The sequence below is a fragment of the Chiloscyllium plagiosum genome, unplaced genomic scaffold, assembly GCF_037043375.1.
Source record: "Chiloscyllium plagiosum isolate Xiang-an unplaced genomic scaffold, Cpla_swu_hap1 HiC_scaffold_27, whole genome shotgun sequence".
Lineage (NCBI taxonomy): Eukaryota > Metazoa > Chordata > Chondrichthyes > Orectolobiformes > Hemiscylliidae > Chiloscyllium > Chiloscyllium plagiosum.
Window position 1 is genome coordinate 32,160,473 of NW_028270165.1, and position 17,050 is coordinate 32,177,522.

The 17,050-nt window shown below is 40.4% G+C and overlaps 1 protein-coding gene across 1 annotated transcript; it reads left to right on the forward strand.

Moving 5' to 3' along the window:
• Positions 1-8,214: 8,214 nt before the first annotated feature.
• Positions 8,215-16,013, forward strand: LOC148143536 (putative G protein-coupled receptor 139). Its single transcript, XM_087975236.1, has 2 exons — positions 8,215-8,281; positions 15,109-16,013. The coding sequence occupies exons 1-2, from the start codon at positions 8,215-8,217 to the stop codon at positions 16,011-16,013; spliced, it is 972 nt and encodes a 323-aa protein (XP_087831362.1).
• The last annotated feature ends 1,037 nt before the right edge of the window (positions 16,014-17,050 follow it).

Below are 17,050 nucleotides of genomic sequence, written 5' to 3' on the forward strand. Positions count from 1 at the left end.
CAGTTCAGCCAGGCGTTCATCATGGTGTCGTGAAACGGAAATAATGCTATCAAAAATATTGAACTTATTTGTGAAAGTAACATGCATAATGGATAAATGAGAACTTGTCCCTCAAGATACTGTCTTTACTAGAACCGTCTTGACCTTTCCTCCATCATACGGTTACTTGCCAACGATCGCAAGGTATTCAGTGCCATTCTCCAATTCTGATATACCGAAGTAGCCCGTGCTCAAATGCAACAAGATTTGGATGATGTACAGGTATGGGTTTTCAAGTGACAATTAACATTCGCAACACACAAATGTCATCTTTTGAGAAATAAGAGTACAACCCTATCACCATCATTTTAAATTTAACGATGTTACTCTTATGGACCAGGCCAGACCCACTAAAAAGTATTTGAAGAAGGTAGCCCTGACTCTAACTTTTATTTCCCTTTAGTCAGATGTATATTGGGCATTCCAGAAGTGACGTAGCGCGTCAAACCATTCAGCTTTAATTACAACAGAATTTCTTTAGACATTGCCGAAGAAGCACAAACAAAAGAAAACAGAATTTAGAAAAAAAGGCAACTTATTTCATAACCCAACAGACACGATTTCGCAACAGAATGAAACTGTTCCAATCCCTGCAACATTCCTTAAATGCGCCCCTTGGTAAAAGGTAAATTCAAACACGAGTTTTACAGGCAGGAGAGATTACAGAGAGAAACTTCAGACAATACCTCTCTTGAAGAATGGAACCTTTTTTCACTGTCCCTGCTTCTCGAGGTCCCCAGCTTTTTTCGATTATTTGCTGAAACAAACCAAGCCAAAATTAACGTGAACGGTGAGAACAGGCCAGTTCACTGCCATGGTTCAAGGTAACAAGATCCAACAAATCTTCCTTTGCATCCACCCTTGAAAAAAACATTTAACATAACCTTGATAAAGCGGCAGAATTGCCACAGTCATCGTCACTCAGTTTCTCACTATCAACATTTTGGTGTTTACTATTGAACAGGAACTCAAAAGGACATATAAACGAGGTGGCTAAAACAACACGTCGAATATTAGGAATACTGTGGCTAGTAATTCACCTCCTGACTCCCCAAAGCTTGCCTGTCATCAACAAAGTACAAGTAAGGAGTGCGATCAGTATTCCTCACTTGAATGGATCGGCGCAACTCAAAGAGCATTCAAGAATCTTTACATCATCCAGGACAAAGCAGCCTAAGTGACTGGCACTAAAGTCACGAGCATCCATTTCATCCACCAAGGATCCTCAGACATCACCTTCGTAACTTGCGATCATTTCTATTAAGAAGGACAATGACATCAGCTCCATCTGCCTACACCTTTCTGTTCCCCTCCAAGCCCGTCTGCATCCTGGCTTGCAAATGTATCGCTGTATCTTCACTGCCGCTGTGTTAAAATCTTAAAACTCCCTCTCTAAAGGCATTATGAGCTGCCCCACAGGAGGTGGACTGCAGCGGTTTAAGAAGGCAGCTTCTCAATGGCAAATAATAAATGCTGGCCACGTCACACAAAGGGATAACAAAACGTGGATGAGCTTTACTTCGATTTGTAGAGTCATTAAGTCATAGACTTGTAAAGCACGGAAACAGACCCAGTGGCACAACCCCATCATGTCGACAGTTTCCGAAACAGAATCAGTCCTATATGTCTGCATTTGCCTCATATCCCTTTAAATGTTTCCAATCCATGGCTCCCTAAAAATTTCTTTTAAATGTTGTAATTGTATTTATCTCTGCCACTTCCTTTGCTAGGTAGTTCTATACATGCAAAATCTGCATGAATAATAATTCTCCTCAGAACACTTAAAATAGTTTCTTCCTCACCTTACCCCTATCCCCTCTAGCATTCAATTCTCCTTACCTGAAACAAAAAGTGCTTGGCTATTCACTTTATCTATGCGCCTCGCAAATTTATAAACCTCTGTGCCTTGTGCCTTCTACACTGCTGGAAAAGAAATTCCAGCCTATCCAGTCACTCTTTAAGTCTCAAATTTTCCAATGCCTGTGGCATCATTGTAAATCTTTTTTCCACCGTTTTCAGTTTTATAATATGTTTCCTATCGCAGGGTGCACAGAACTGTACACAGTACACCAATGTACCCTTGCTAATGACACCAACAGCCGTAACATGACCTGCGAAAACCTGTACTCAATGCTCTGACTGATGAAGGTAAGCCTGCTCATGCCTTCTTCATTACCCTGTCGACCTGTGACGTTAATTTCAAGGAACAATCTACCTGAACCCCTAGGATTTTCTGTTCAACACATCTCCCTACGACCCTAAAATTAACCGTAACACCCAGCTTTGGTTTCTCAAATCAAATTGCAACAAATTGCATTTATCTAAAGTAGAGTCCACCTGCCATTCGTTGATCTACGAGTCCAATTGATCAAGATCAAGTACATCCTTAGGTTACCTTATTCACTGTTCACTATCCATCAAGTTTGGTGTCCTCTGCAAACTTACTGCCAATGTTTCTGACATTCCTATCCAGATCATTTATTTAAACGGCAAGCAACAGTGGAGCCAACACCGATCTTTGCATCACATAGGTGGTCACAGGCTTTCAGTCTGAAAAGTAACGTCGTATCAACATCAACTGTCTCCTCTCATCAAGCCAATTTTGTATCCAGTCGGCTAGATCTCCCTGGATATCAAGTGTTCTAACCTTGCCAACCAGTGTATTATGTGGAAACTTGTCGAAGACCTCGCTAACACTCATATAGACAATAGCTACCGCGCTGCTTTCATCAATATTTTGGTCACATCTTCAAGAACGTCTGAAAATTTCTGAGATATGATTGCGCCTAAGCACAAAGACATGCTGACCATTCTTAATCCGTCCTTACCTTTCCAAGTGCATGTCGATATAGTTCCTCAGATACCCCTTCAGCAACTTATCCACCACTGACATTAGACTTGTCTATCTGTAGATCCCTAGCTTTTCCTTTCTTAAAAATGGTACATTAACCACCCTCCAGTCTTCCGGCACCTAACCCATGCTTCTGGGCAATGCAAATATCTCTGCTAAGTGCCCCACAAGTAATTCCTTTGCTTCCCACAATTTACTGGGACACTCTTGATCAGGACCCAGTCGTTTATTTACTCTTATTTGTTTTAAAATCTCATCACCTCCCCTGCTGTGGTGGACTCTCTAAACATCACTATGTATTTCCCCGAGTTTCCAACATTAATATGTTTATCCTCAGTGAATTCTTACATGAAATATTCGTTTTGCATCTCACCCATTTCCTGATGTTCCACACATAGATGACCTCGTTGATCCTTTAAGGCCATATTATCTCCTTAGTTTCTCTTTTGTTCTTAATATACTTGTAGAATCTCTTTGGATTCTACTTAACCTTATCTGCCAAATCTATCTCATGTGCACTTTTTTGCCGTCCTCATTTCCCTTTCTTAGTGTACACCTGCAACCCATACACTCCTCAACGGATGCACATCATCCCAGCTGTAGATACCTGGCATATGCCTCTTTCACTTGTTTGAACATTGACTAAATATCCATATCATGCTGTGTTCTTAATCTAGCCAGCCTTGCCCTTCTCACGAGCAGGAACGTGCTGTCCCTGAATTCTCACTACCTCACTTTTGAAAGCTTCCCACTTGCTTGATGTCCCGTTTCCCGTAAACAGCATCTTCCAATCAACTTTTATAAGTTCCCATCTAATAACATCGAAATTGTCCTTGACCTAATAGATCTTTAACTTGTGGACCGGGCTTATTCTTTTCCATACAGCATAAAAACTAATTGAATTGTGATCACTGGACCCAAAGTGCTCCGCCACGAATACCTCAATCATTTGTATCATGGCCCATGCCATACCCCCCGAAAATAATTAAAGCAAGCAGCCGAGACCTCAATTTTTCTTACTTTCAAAGGCAAAAATGAAATGCTTATTCCAGACGCAATGCAATTGGTCAAACCATTCGATTTTAAGCAAATTTATTTATATGCTGTTGTTATAATTCAACAAAAGAAAGAGGGAATTGGAATAACTTAACTCGAATGGAATACTTAGCAGAATAATAGATACAGTAGCTACGAATAACTAAATGCTCCAATATATTAATATCACATAAACACACTCTTTTGCACAAAGGAAAATTCAAATTCTCCCATGCGGCTCTCCCATCCACGAGGTAAAAAAACATGAGGAGAAAAATCAGAAAGAGTAACAGCCAGCTGACATTCATTGAAGCTTAAATTACCGTTGAGGCCACAATGGATTCTGCTTAAAGCTTAATCTAAAAATTCAGAAATCGTGCTCTGTGAGATCTGGCCACACCATGCAGTTAAGAGAAAAACTCAAGGACTTCCACGATTTTTACTCAAATGTTTCTGATAGACTGCTTAATGACTCTGCCTTACAAACTGTCTGAACAAAAACACAGAAGAAAATAACTGGCGTCAGTGGGGGATAACTTTGGGGCCAGTGACCATAATTCTATTCGTTTTAGAATAGTGATGGAAAAAAATCGACCAGATCTAAAAGTTGAAGTTCTTAATTGGAGAAACTCAATTTTGACGGTATTAGGCAAGAACTTTCGAAAGCTGATTGGAGGCAGATGTTCGCAGGTGCAGGGACGGCTGGAAGATGGGAAGCCTTCTGAAATGAGATAACAAGAATCCGGAGAAAGTATATTCCTGTCAGGGCGAAAGGAAAGGCTGGTAGGTATAGGGAATGCTGGATGACTAAAGAAATTGAGGATCTGGTTAAGTAAAAGACGGAGGCATATGTCAGGTATAGACAGGATAGGTCGAGTGAATCCTGAGAAGAGTATAAAGGAAGTAGGAGTATACTTAAGAGGGAAATCAGGAGGGCAAAAAGGGGACATGAGATAGTTTTGGCAAATAGAATTAAGGAGAATCCAAAGGGTTTTTACAAATATATTAAGGACAAAAGTGTAACAAGGGAGAGAATAGGGCCCTCAAAGATCAGCAAGGCGGCCTTTGTATGGAGCCACAGAAAATGGGGGAGATACTAAATGAATATTTTGCATCAGTATTTACTGTGGAAAAGGATATGGAAGATATAGACTGTAGGAAAATAGATGGTGACATCTTGCAAAATGTCCAGATTACAGATGAGGAAGTGCAGGATGTCTTGAAACAATTAAAGGTGTATAAATCCCCAGGACCTGATCAAGTGTACCTGATAACTCTGTAGGAAGGTAGAGAAGTGATTACTGGGCCTCTTGCTGAGATATTTGTATCATCGATAGTCACAGGTGAGGTGTTGGAAGACTGGAGGTTGGCAAAGGTGGTGCCACTGTTTAAGAAGGATGGTAATGACAAGCCAGGGAACTATAGACCGGTGAGCCTGACCTCATTGGTGGGCAAGTTATTGGAGGGAATCCTAAGGGGCAGGATGTACATGTATTTGGAAAGGTAAGGACGGATTAAGGATACTCAAGATGGCTTTGTGCGTGGGAAATCATGTCTCGCAAAGTGTATTGAGTTTTTTGAAGCATAATATAGGAGAGTGATGAGGTCAGAGCAGTAGATGTGATGTATATGGACTTCAGTAAAGCGTCCGACAAGGTTCCCCATGGGAGACTGATTAGCAAGGTTAGATCTCATGTAATACATGGGGGAACTAGCCATTTGAATACATAACTGGCTCAAAGGTGGTAGTGGAGGGTTGTTTTTCAGACTGAAGGCTTGTGACCAGTTAATTGCCACAAGGATCAGTGCTGGATCCTCTACTTTTTGTCATTGACATAAATGATTTGGATGTGAACATAACAGGTACAGTTAGTACTTTTGATGACACCAAAATTGGAGGTGAAATGGACGGCGAAAAGGGTTACCTCAGATTGCAACAGGATCTTGACCAGATGGGCCAATGGGCTGAGAAGTGGCAGATGGAGTTTAATTCTGATAAATGCAAGGTGCTGCATTTTGGGAAAGCAAATCTTAGCAGGACTTATACACTTAATGGTAAGGTCCTAGGGAATGTTGCTGAACAAAGAGACCTTGGAGTGCAGGTTCATAGCTCCTTTAAAGTGGAGTCACAGGAAGATAGGATAATGAAGAAGGCGTTTGTTATGCTTTCCTTTATTGTTCAGAGTATTGAGTACAGGAGTTGGGCGGCCATGTTGCGGCTCTACAGGACATTAGTTAGGCCACTGTTGGAATATTGCGTGCACTTCTGGTCTCCTTCCTATCGAAAAGATGTTGTGAAACTTGAAAGGGTTCAGAAAAGATTTACAAGGATGTTGCCAGGGTTGGAGGATTTGAGCTATAGGGAGAGGTTGAACAGGCTGGGGCTGTTTAACCCGGAGCGTCGGAGGCTGAGGGGAGACCTTATAGAGGTTTACAAAATTATGAGGGGCACGGATAGTATAAATAGACAAAGTCTTTTCCCTGGTGTCGTGGAGTCCAGAACTAGACGGCATAGGATTACGGTGAGAGGGGAAAGATATAAAAGAGACATAAGAGGCAACGTTTTCACGCAGAGGGTGGTACGTGATGGAATGAGCTGCCAGAGGAAGTGGTGGAGGCTGGTACAATTGCAAAATTTAATAGAAAATTGTATGTGTATATGAATAGGAAGGGTTTGGAGGGATATGGGCTGGGTGCTGGCATTTGAAACTAGATTGCGTTGGGATATCTGGTTGGCATGGACGAGTTGGACCGAAGGGTCTGTTTCCATGCTGTACATCTCTATGAGTCTATGACTCTACAACTGCATCAAATTAAATTATGTCGATATTGGTCCTGCTACATTTCCAAAAGGTGATGGAGATTTTCTCCTTCTCCAGTAGGGCCATGTATCTATTCATTGGGAAAGTTTTCCTTAAGGCAATTAACAAATAGTTCCAACCCAAGCCCTGAACCTTGGCTGGAAAGATATATCGTGTTGTCTGCCACAGGGAACAATTTGGGATATCAACACTTTCTAACTTAAAACATGACTTGAATACATTTAGGGGAGGAATGGCTGAGGGTTCCATTGAATATATAATGCCAGGGAGGAAAGCACGTTGTGCAGAAGCCATAAAGAAATCAAGAATGGACATAAATAGTTCGAGACAGACAATCCTCTGGAAAAATAGAATACAAAATGTCAAATTTTCTACTTCGTGAAGAAATAGCAAAATGAAGCATTACATCTAAATGATAAGCATTCCAAGTTTTCTGAAATGCAGAGAGATTTAGGAGTCTTCGTGCCAGCATTAGAGAAGATTATGTACTCAAATATAATTTAGGAAATCAAATGACATTAAACATTTATTGCAAGGCTTTTCGCATCCTAAAATGGAGAGATGATATTTCAGTAATACAAAGCATTATTGAGGCAATATCTGGACATTGTGAGTGTGACCTTTCAGAGACTGGTCAGTGCAGGTTTAATAGATTAAAAAGTAATGATTACCTTATGAGGATCGTTTTGACAGGCTAGACTTGTGTCTGCTGAAATTTAGAAGGGTAAAAGGTGAAGAGAATTGAAATCTATGAGTATGAACCGTATGTAATGGATGGTTTAGAAAAGTGCATTTATGATTGTGCGACGAAATTGAATGCGGGGATAATGTTGATCATATACATAAAGTGATTATTTTCTCAGCATTCATCTTCATCGTTTGGAACAGCTTTCCTGAAAAGACAATGGCAGCAGTCTTCGAATATTTTGAATGCAGAGGTACGTCGATCCTTGAGAAGTAGACGGATGATGGGTTAATGTGAACGACAGGAATATGAAGACATTAGACCAGCCATGAATTTCTGAATGGCATAGCAGCCTCAAAGAACCGAATGATCTGTCACTGCTTCCTTATTCAAATACATGAAATTAATGCATTGCATTTACTTTAAGAAATGCTTCAGTTTGAAATGCTTTCTTCAATTGGTATGATATATTAGTTTAAAGGCTTGGTGTTTGAATAATTCCAGAATACCAGTGACAATATGCATTTAATTTCTCGTAAGTTGTTTACATGGTTTTTAATAAAGCTTTCTTTTGCATTTTCCAATTGAAACTTCTTAGATGAAGGACATAACAAATGTGTCATTATCTGTACAAATTCAGGGAATAAAAACATTTGAAGGATGTTGTAACTACTGGTCCCGGTGGATCTAACAGTGGGTATAAATATAACGGCTCTGTGAGTGTGTTTTTTGGATTACAGTGATTGCTTGTACACAAAGGAGCTCATCACCTTGCAGAGAAAATGTTAGCAACGTATTATACAATTGCAAAAGTATTCTACATGATGATTGCAGTCAGTGGTGTTCCTGGTAAGCTGTTACCATCATTTACGATCCGTAAATCTGTTTGGGATATGACTTTTTGTTTTCACCTTCAATTGCAAATATTTCATGCTGATTCATGATTGGACTTTCATAGGTAAATGTTATAATTTGTCAGACTATACATAGAAAGATTTCTGTACTTGTGTTCATGATCCTATTAGAAAATAAACCTCTCCTGATAAATTTAAAGTAAGCTGAATAATCAGACTATTTACTTTAATGGGAAATCATGTGTTGTCGAATACGACTATAATGAAGACAAATTTCTGAGTAATTTACGAATTGATGGGTTTTGATATTAGAATTGTGCTCAGCGGCAGTCACTAACTTGAGTGCAAGTCTGTACGCTGTACGATTGCAGAAAATGTGGGATACCGAAAAGTGTCAACTCTTGACCCCAGTGCCATGTCAGTGTAATATTACACTGAGCCTTGGTCACTAAGCTGATGAAACCATATCATCCACTGGCCATGTATCAATGAAAGTACCGGCCAGTGTAAAAGTTTATCACCCGTGGATTACTAACACAAGCAAAAGCGCCTGGATGTCTGGGTAGTGCACTGTAAATTATACCTACCACTGATGAATTGAACTTTTCAGGTTGGACGAGGCGGGGTTAGTTTATAATATAACTGAAATGATGGTAGCAAAACCAAAAGGTATATATGCCTAGAATTCTACACATAGATTTGCACTAACTCTGTGGATCTACAGGGTGGGAGCTAACATTTGCACTAGAAAGGTGCAGAACAATGTGTATTTACAAGTGATCCATCACTCCTTGCCTTTCAATAACGTTTCCACCTCAGAATCCACCAAATATAAACATCTCATTGGTCGTACCTATCAGAGGTTGTGGTTAAAGGAGGAGGCTAAATAATGACAACCCATTGACTTATAACTCCAAGAATATTGCCCATCATCTGCCAGATTCAAGGCAGGAGTGATGCACCGATCTCAACTTCCCTGCAAAAGTTCAACTCCAATGAATTTAAAAGGTTCCCATTATCATAGAGAAAGAAACCTGCCTGTTTAGTGACCCCACTGAGAACCTTAAATCTTCAATCTCTCCGCCATTATTGCACAGTGTCAGAAGCATTCTTCAAAATTTATTGCAACAAACTATCAAGGCTCTTTCAATGGAACCTTCCATACCCACGATCTTTACCAGTATTCCATCACATTGCCCAACGTCTGGTTACGAACCTGCAGATATATCTCTGAATGCCATCATCATCTATTATTCGAATATCTGTCATGCAGAAATGTACTAAACATCGAACAATAACAACCAGGTTGAAGTACTTGCTTCCTGTGGTTGTGAATTTCTCCCACGACGATCATATTTGCTCGGTCCCTGAGAGCTCCGTCCAGCAATTCCTGGGTTGTCATCTTCTTTCAATTGTGAAGCAACGTCTGACTCTCGGTCTCATGCATGAGAAACTTTACCTGTCAGTGCTGTTTTGGACTCAGTCTTGCCCACTAAGTGGAGAGGTGCAGCCCATTAATTTGAAACATCTTTTTACTGATGAAATATTTCTTATTCTGTCTTAGCATCACAACATACGTCTTCTGTCAAGGTTTTAATGTGAAGTAATTTTCTTTGCAGTTATTCACTAACAAGTGCAAAAAGTAAATACTTGATGATATTTCTCTGCTCATAAAAGGAAGTTGCGAAAGCAACTTTTATCTGTTTCTTGGCAGCTAAACAACAGTACAGCCTCTATAAATGTTTTAAATTGCATTTATTTACTTCCACGTGGGCATTTTAAAGTTAAGTTGCTTACATTGTTCATTCATCCTGTTCGCACAAGTTTCAGAAAATCCGTGGGAGTGAATATTGTCATTACTATTGCCCTGAAACAGTATCACTATTGCACTCAAAAACAATGTGCGCGAGAATGTGTGGTTAGAACGCACTGTCATCTTTGCAAGCTCAGTGACATTTCTTCAAAACTGAAAAAGGGACACTCCAAAAGAGGCAACATTTGAAATCAACCTTTCTGACTCCAACTCAAGGACACTAACATGGCGCTGTAAGAATATTCTGGTTTTAGGGTATCTCTCTGTCTTATTTATAGTTACAGAGTTGTACAGCAAGGAAACATGCCAACCATATATCCGAACATGATCTCGTCCTATTTGCCATATCCTTCTGAACCCTTCCTGTTCATATACGCATCCAGATGCCTTTTTAATGCAGTAATTTTACCCGCCTCCTCTATCTCCACTGGCACCTCAATCCATACACGCACACCTTCTGTATGAAACGTTGCCTCTTAGGTCCCTTTTATATCTTTCCCCCTGACCCTCTAGTTCTGGACTCCCCCACCACATGGAAATTACCTTCTCTATTTATCCTATCTATGCTCCTCATAATTTTATAGACATCTATCATATAACCCCTCTGCCCCCATGCTCCAGAGAAGACAGCCCAAGCCGATTCAATCTCTCGTCATAGCTCAAATCGTCCAACCCTGGCAACATGATTTTCAATATTTTTTGAACCCTATCAAGTTTCACAAAATCTTTCTGATAGGAAGGAGAGCAGAATTGCATTCAATATTCGCAAAGTGGCCTAACCAATGTCCTGTAAAGCCACAACTTGACCTCCTAACTCCTATACTTATTGCTGTTACCAATAAAGAAAAGCCTGCTTCACTATCCTATCTAACTGCGACTCTTCTTTCAAGGGTCCATCAAACTGCACTCCAAGGTCTCTTTGTTCAGCATCACCCACGAACTTACCGTTAAGTGTATAAGTCCTGCTCTGATCTGATTTCCAAAAATGCAGCACCTCGCATTTATATAAATAATATTCCATCTACCACCCCTCAGTCCATTGGCCAATCTGATCTAGATCCCATTGTAATCTTAGGTAACCTTCTTCTCTGTCTAGTAGATCTCCAACTTAAGTGACATCTGCAAACTTACTAACTATACCTCTTATGCGGACAGCCAAATCGGTTTTTGTAAATCACGAAAAATAGTAGACCCAACATCATTCCTTGTGACACCATCGGTCACAGGCCTCCGGTCGTAAAAGCAAACTTCCACCACCAGTTTTGTATCCAAATGGCTAGTTCTGCCTGGGTTCCATGAGTTTTGTTGGCTGCAGGGTAGCCTCACTGCTGCCTCACAAAACCAGTGACCCGGGTTTGCTTCCAGCCCCCGGAGACTGTCTGTGTTGTGTTTGCACTATCTCTCCATGTCTCCGTGTGTTTCCTCCGACAATTCAAATATGTGCAAGTTAGGTGAAGTGGCCATGCAAAATTGCCCGTAATATTCAGGGATAAGTATAGAGTGATTGGGAATGCTTTCTGGTGGGTTGGTATGGACTTCTGGGCTGAAGGGCATGTTACAGGAATTCAAATTCTATCCAATCTTGCTACCCTGTCTCCCATGAGAAACCTTGTCAAGCCCTGACTGAAGTCCATATAAATCGCTTTCAGCACTCTGCCCACATCAATCCTGTTTGTTACTTCTTCAGAAACGTCAATCAAGTTCGTGAGACCTGATTTCCCACGCACAAACCTATGCTGACTATCCCTAATCAGTCCTTGACTTTCGAAATACAGGATTCCCTCCAACAAATTGTCCACCACTGACGTCTGGCTCTCTGGTCTCTCGTTCCCTAGCATTTCCTTGCCACCTTTCTTAAATAGTGCCATCACGTCAGCGAAACTCCAGTCTTCCGGCTCCTCACCTGTGACTAGCGATGATACACATATCTTAGCAAGAGGCCCAGTAATCACTTCCCAAACTTCTAACAGAGTTCCAGAGTACACCTGATCAGACTGCGGATTTATCCACTTTTATACGCTTCGAGGCATGCAGTACCACTTCCTCTGTAATATATAGCATATTTAAAGATGTGACTATCTATTTCTCCACATTCAATATCTTCCATGTCCTTCTCCAACGTAAACACTGATGCAAAATACTTAGTTAGTATCTCCCCCATCTCCTGCAACTGCACGCATAGGTTGCCCCGTTGAATTTTGAGGGACCCTATTCTCTCTCTTGTTACCCTTTTAACCTTAATGTATACATGAAAACACTTTTGATTCACCTTAACCATATTTGCCAAAGCTCTCTCCAGTCCACATTTTGCGTTCCGATTTCCCTCTTAAGTGTACTCCTACTGCATTTGTTGTTCTCTAAGAATTCACTTGTTCACTCCTGTTTGTACCTGACATATGCTTCCTTCTTTTTCTAAACCAAAACCTCAATTTATCGAGTCATCCAACATTCCCTACATGTCCCAGCCTTTCCTTCCACCCTGACATGAATTTACTGTCTCTGGACTCTCATTATTTTTGAAGGCTTTCCATTTTCCAGCGTTCCTGTTACCTGCAAGCATCTGCCCCCAGTCAGCTTTTGAAAGTTTTTGCCTAATACCGTCAAAATTAGCCTTCCTCCAATTTAGAACTTTAACTTCTCGATCCGGTCTATCCTTTTCCATCACTATTTTAAATCTAAAAGAATTACTGTGACTGGACCCGAAGTGCTCCGCCACTGACACCTTAGTCACCTGCCCTGTTTTATTTCCCAAGAGTAGATCAGGTTTTGCACCTTTTCTTGTGGGTATATCCACATACTAAATCAGAATATTTTCTTGTACATACTTAACAAATTCGTCTCCGTCTAAACTCTTCACACTATGGCTGCCCCAGCCTATGTTTGGAAAGTTAAAATCCCCTACCATGACCACCCGTTTATTCTTTTCGACAACTGAAATCCCCTCACAAGCTTATTTCTCAATTTTCTGCTGGCTATTAGTGCACATGTAATACAGTCCCAATAAGGTGATCACCCCTTTCTCATTTCTCAGTTCAACGTAATTAACTTCCATGGATGTATTCCCGGGGATATCGTCCGCAGGTACAATCCATGAAGGAGGATGAGAAATAATTATGGCTGTAACAGCTGCACTTTTTGTGATACTTCAGGTGCTGGAGGTGATTTCCTCGAATTCTAGGAGCAGCAATCGCCGTTTTATATGCTGTTGCATTGCATTGGAACTTTGGGGGGAAAGGTCAAAACAAGGGCACCTTTAACACCGTGAAAGGAAGACAAACCGTCAGCCAAACTGTTCAAATATGTTATTACATATCTCTGGATTAGGTGGGACATGAACCCGAGGTACCTGTCTGAGAGGTTTTTCAGCATTTATGTTATTTCATAATCACCTGTTCAGAGATGTTGTTACATAATTTTAAAGCACGTATGCCTTGAATCCTCCTGGTGCAAAGATAAGAATAAAACCAGAAGACATCAGTCTGCTTTGAAACATTCAATACTAGGAAGGCGAATTTAGAGCGTTGTTTGCCATTTAAACAGATAATTAAGGCCTTAAAGATCTTTGCCCACATCATTTATTAGAAACTGATCTGGGGCAAAGAAGAGTAGGTGCAAGGCCATGAATCCCACAGTAAGTAACTCACTTCTTGAATCAATAAAGGCTGTCCACCAACCACCTCGCAGAATTCAAAAGAATGAGAGAATATTCCACACTTGCCTGGTAAAGTGTAACTCAAATATAAGTTGAGAAACTTGTCACAACAAAGCCAAAGCAATTCTTTTGAGGGGCATCACATTCTCAAACGTCAACCACCCGCCAACATGGTCACGAAAAGTAACTGATTGCTACATCTGAAAGATTCACCACAGAATATCACCAAGGCCACCTGCACAACATCTTCTAAAAACTGAAGCACTGGTAGGTTAAGAACAGAAGAGAGCACCATGATCCACAAGTCCCACTTCTAAACTACTCACCATTATAATGAAATAAGTCACTGTTCTTGAATGTCATGGAATCAAAATCCTGAAACTCCCTCCTGAACTGCGATCTGGCTGTACGTGAACCAATTGGACTTCTGTGATTCAAGGATGTCACTCGCCACTACTTTTTTAAAGACTAACAGTGAGAGACAAAGAATGCAGTTCCCGCGGAAGATGATCACAAGTTCTGAATGGTTTAAAAATTGTAAGTGGGTCAAAGATCCGGCGTCCATTTTGTGCCTTACTCGACGTGCGTGCCACGATAACCTTAAATGCCCTTTTATTTTTCGGAAACCGATGAGGTGTGGACGGGTAAAGGCAGGTGTGTTTATGCCATACTTCATTTACTCTTAAAAACAGATGGCAACTCACCAAGCCAGTTTTGGTGACGATTGAAGGAGGGAAAAGCAGCCACAAAGTAAGACCTGATGAGTCGCATCCTCCCTGCACTGACGCTGCCATTTCTATTCCTTCCACCATTTTTATAAATTAAGGACTTGGTCCCATTACGCTGAGTTTTCTTTTTGGAGAGATTTCACCCGAATTGTGGCTGCCTGTTATTCAGTAAGCATTTCCACTACTACTGGGCATGCCTTCAGCTCAAGTCATGTTCTCCTTGCTCTGAACGATCACACAGTGTGTAACCTATTCCCTCGATCCACCACCGTTATGAGCTTCTGATATTACCTTCAGCTATACATAAATGTTCTCAAGTTTATTGAGGATGATGAAACTGGAACAGCTAATATTGCCCTCCAGCTTATTAAAATGCTGCCATCCTAACAACGATATCTAATATGCATACTGCCAGGTTACTCATAACTGCTCTTCCTTAAATAAAATTAGATGTTAGAGGGTTAGAGCTGGATATAGCTGAAGGTAGATTTTTGTCATCATTATTGCAATGGTAAATTCACTCTGAACACCTTTGTGCTAGAATTCAAGAACTACTTTTTTTTTGACTGAGATCATTGAAATGAATAATCAGCAATTTCCAGATTCATTTCCTTTTTCCTCTCTTACAGTTAACGTGGTGGCTATTGTGATCTTAGCTCGGGGAAAGTGTGGACTCTCCATTTGCACCACTCGTTATCTGGTGGCTATGGCAATGGCTGATTTGCTGGTCATTATCACGGAAGTCATACTATTGCGGATCAGTTATTATTATTTCCCAGGATCGTTCCTGGATATAACCCCTGTGTGCTGTGTTACCTTTAGCCTGAGTCGTTCAGCCAAAGACTGTTCTGTATGGTTTACTCTCACATTCTCCTTTGATAGATTTGTTGCCATTTGTTGCCATAAGCTGAAAACAAAATACTGCAATGAGAGAAATGCTTATGTGGTAGTGGTAACAACTTGCATTCTCCTCTGTTTAAAAAACATTCCTTTCTACTTTGCATATGAAGCTAAAGTACTAATAGACAATGTACCTTGGTATTGTTATGTCAAGCCAAGCTATTTCACAGAGACTGGGTGGATAGGATTTGATTGGTTCGATACAGTTTTAAACCCACTGTTCCCATTTGTTTTAATTCTGATTATCAATACTCTGACGGTTAGATATATTTTAGTGACCAGTCGAGTCCGTAAGAGTCTGATGGGCCAAAGCAAAGGAGAAAATCGTGATGATCCAGAGGTGGAGAGTCGAAGGAGGTCTGTGATTTTACTCTTCAGCATATCTGGTAGTTTCATACTTTTGTGGCTACCATATGTCATATATGTTTTCTATTACAATATTTCAGCAACAAATCCTTCGCTTTCCGTATATAACACTTCATATATACTTTCAAAAGTCGGATTTATGTTGGTGAATTTAAGTTGCTGTACAAACACGTTTATTTATGTCGTGACTCAGTCCAAGTTCAGGGAGCAGTTCAAGAATGCCATTAAACATCCACTTCAATCAATTATTCGACTTATTAATGCATAAAGTAATTACAATCGTCTAAATGTGGAACTTCAAATCAGTGAATGCAATCATTGACTGCATACCTTGACCCAAAAGTGAAAATATCATTTCCCATAAATACTTCTAAAAATATCGATCACAATTGTCCCTGTCTTTCTGTTTTAGATGGAGGTTAAACAAACGGGAAACATTTAAATGTTCTACATAGCTATTACCTTTCACATCCCATTAGAACGAAACTCTTGTTTTGCCATCAGCTACGAACTGATATCAATCCATTCCTCTCTCGATCAACTCATTGAGGCTGAATGAGCAAGCTTCCAACATTCATGTGTTGGGGGGTACTGAAATCATATTAATATCATAGCTGAAGAAGAGCAGTAGTGCGGTGGGGTTTAGAGTGGATATAATATGGACTTGGGGAAATGGCCAATACAGCCTTGAAATCAGGCATATCAAACTGTGTTGTGACCATAAATGCATCCATGACTCCAGACTTAGTCTCAACAAAATCTCATGCAGTTTCAGCAACATTTTCGTAGTCGAGTAGTTCTCTTCTGGAAAAGTCAACAATTGGGGACCAATGTTAAGAGGTCTGTATTATAAGGGAGGGGCATAATTTTGAACTCACGATTGGAGAATGGAGCTTTTTTCTCAAAACCTAAAGGGGATTAGGTTGGTAAAATTAATCAAGTTTGATTTCTATTCTTGCTGAACAAAGACACGGAGAATTATGGGATTTAACCGGGAAATTGGAATCGAGATCGCTATCATATCCGTATTCATTGGTGGAGCTGACTGAAAGAGACATATGATCTAATTCTGTATGAGTGTTCCAAAAGGAAGATGTGCACTTTGTCTTCCAAATACCCTTCTACACTACATCTGTGCATTAATTCTCTCTGTTACCGCGTCAGGAAAATCAGCAACAAAAAGTTCACATATTGTAAAGGGGAATACCTGTTGTGTGTTGAAATCAAAATTGAACAAATTTACTTATAAACGTCGTATTATTCTCTGCGTGTCTACGGCACAGAAAAGGATCCTTACCGAAATTC

What these genes read in the sequence shown, in the direction of transcription:
- LOC148143536 (XM_087975236.1), top strand. Translation starts at nt 8,215, where the DNA reads ATGTTAGCAACGTATTATACAATTGCAAAAGTATTCTACATGATGATT. An exon ending in TGCAGTCAGTGGTGTTCCTG is followed by an intron (nt 8,282 to 15,108) that starts GTAAGCTGTTAC and finishes CCTCTCTTACAG; the next exon opens with TTAACGTGGTGGCTATTGTG.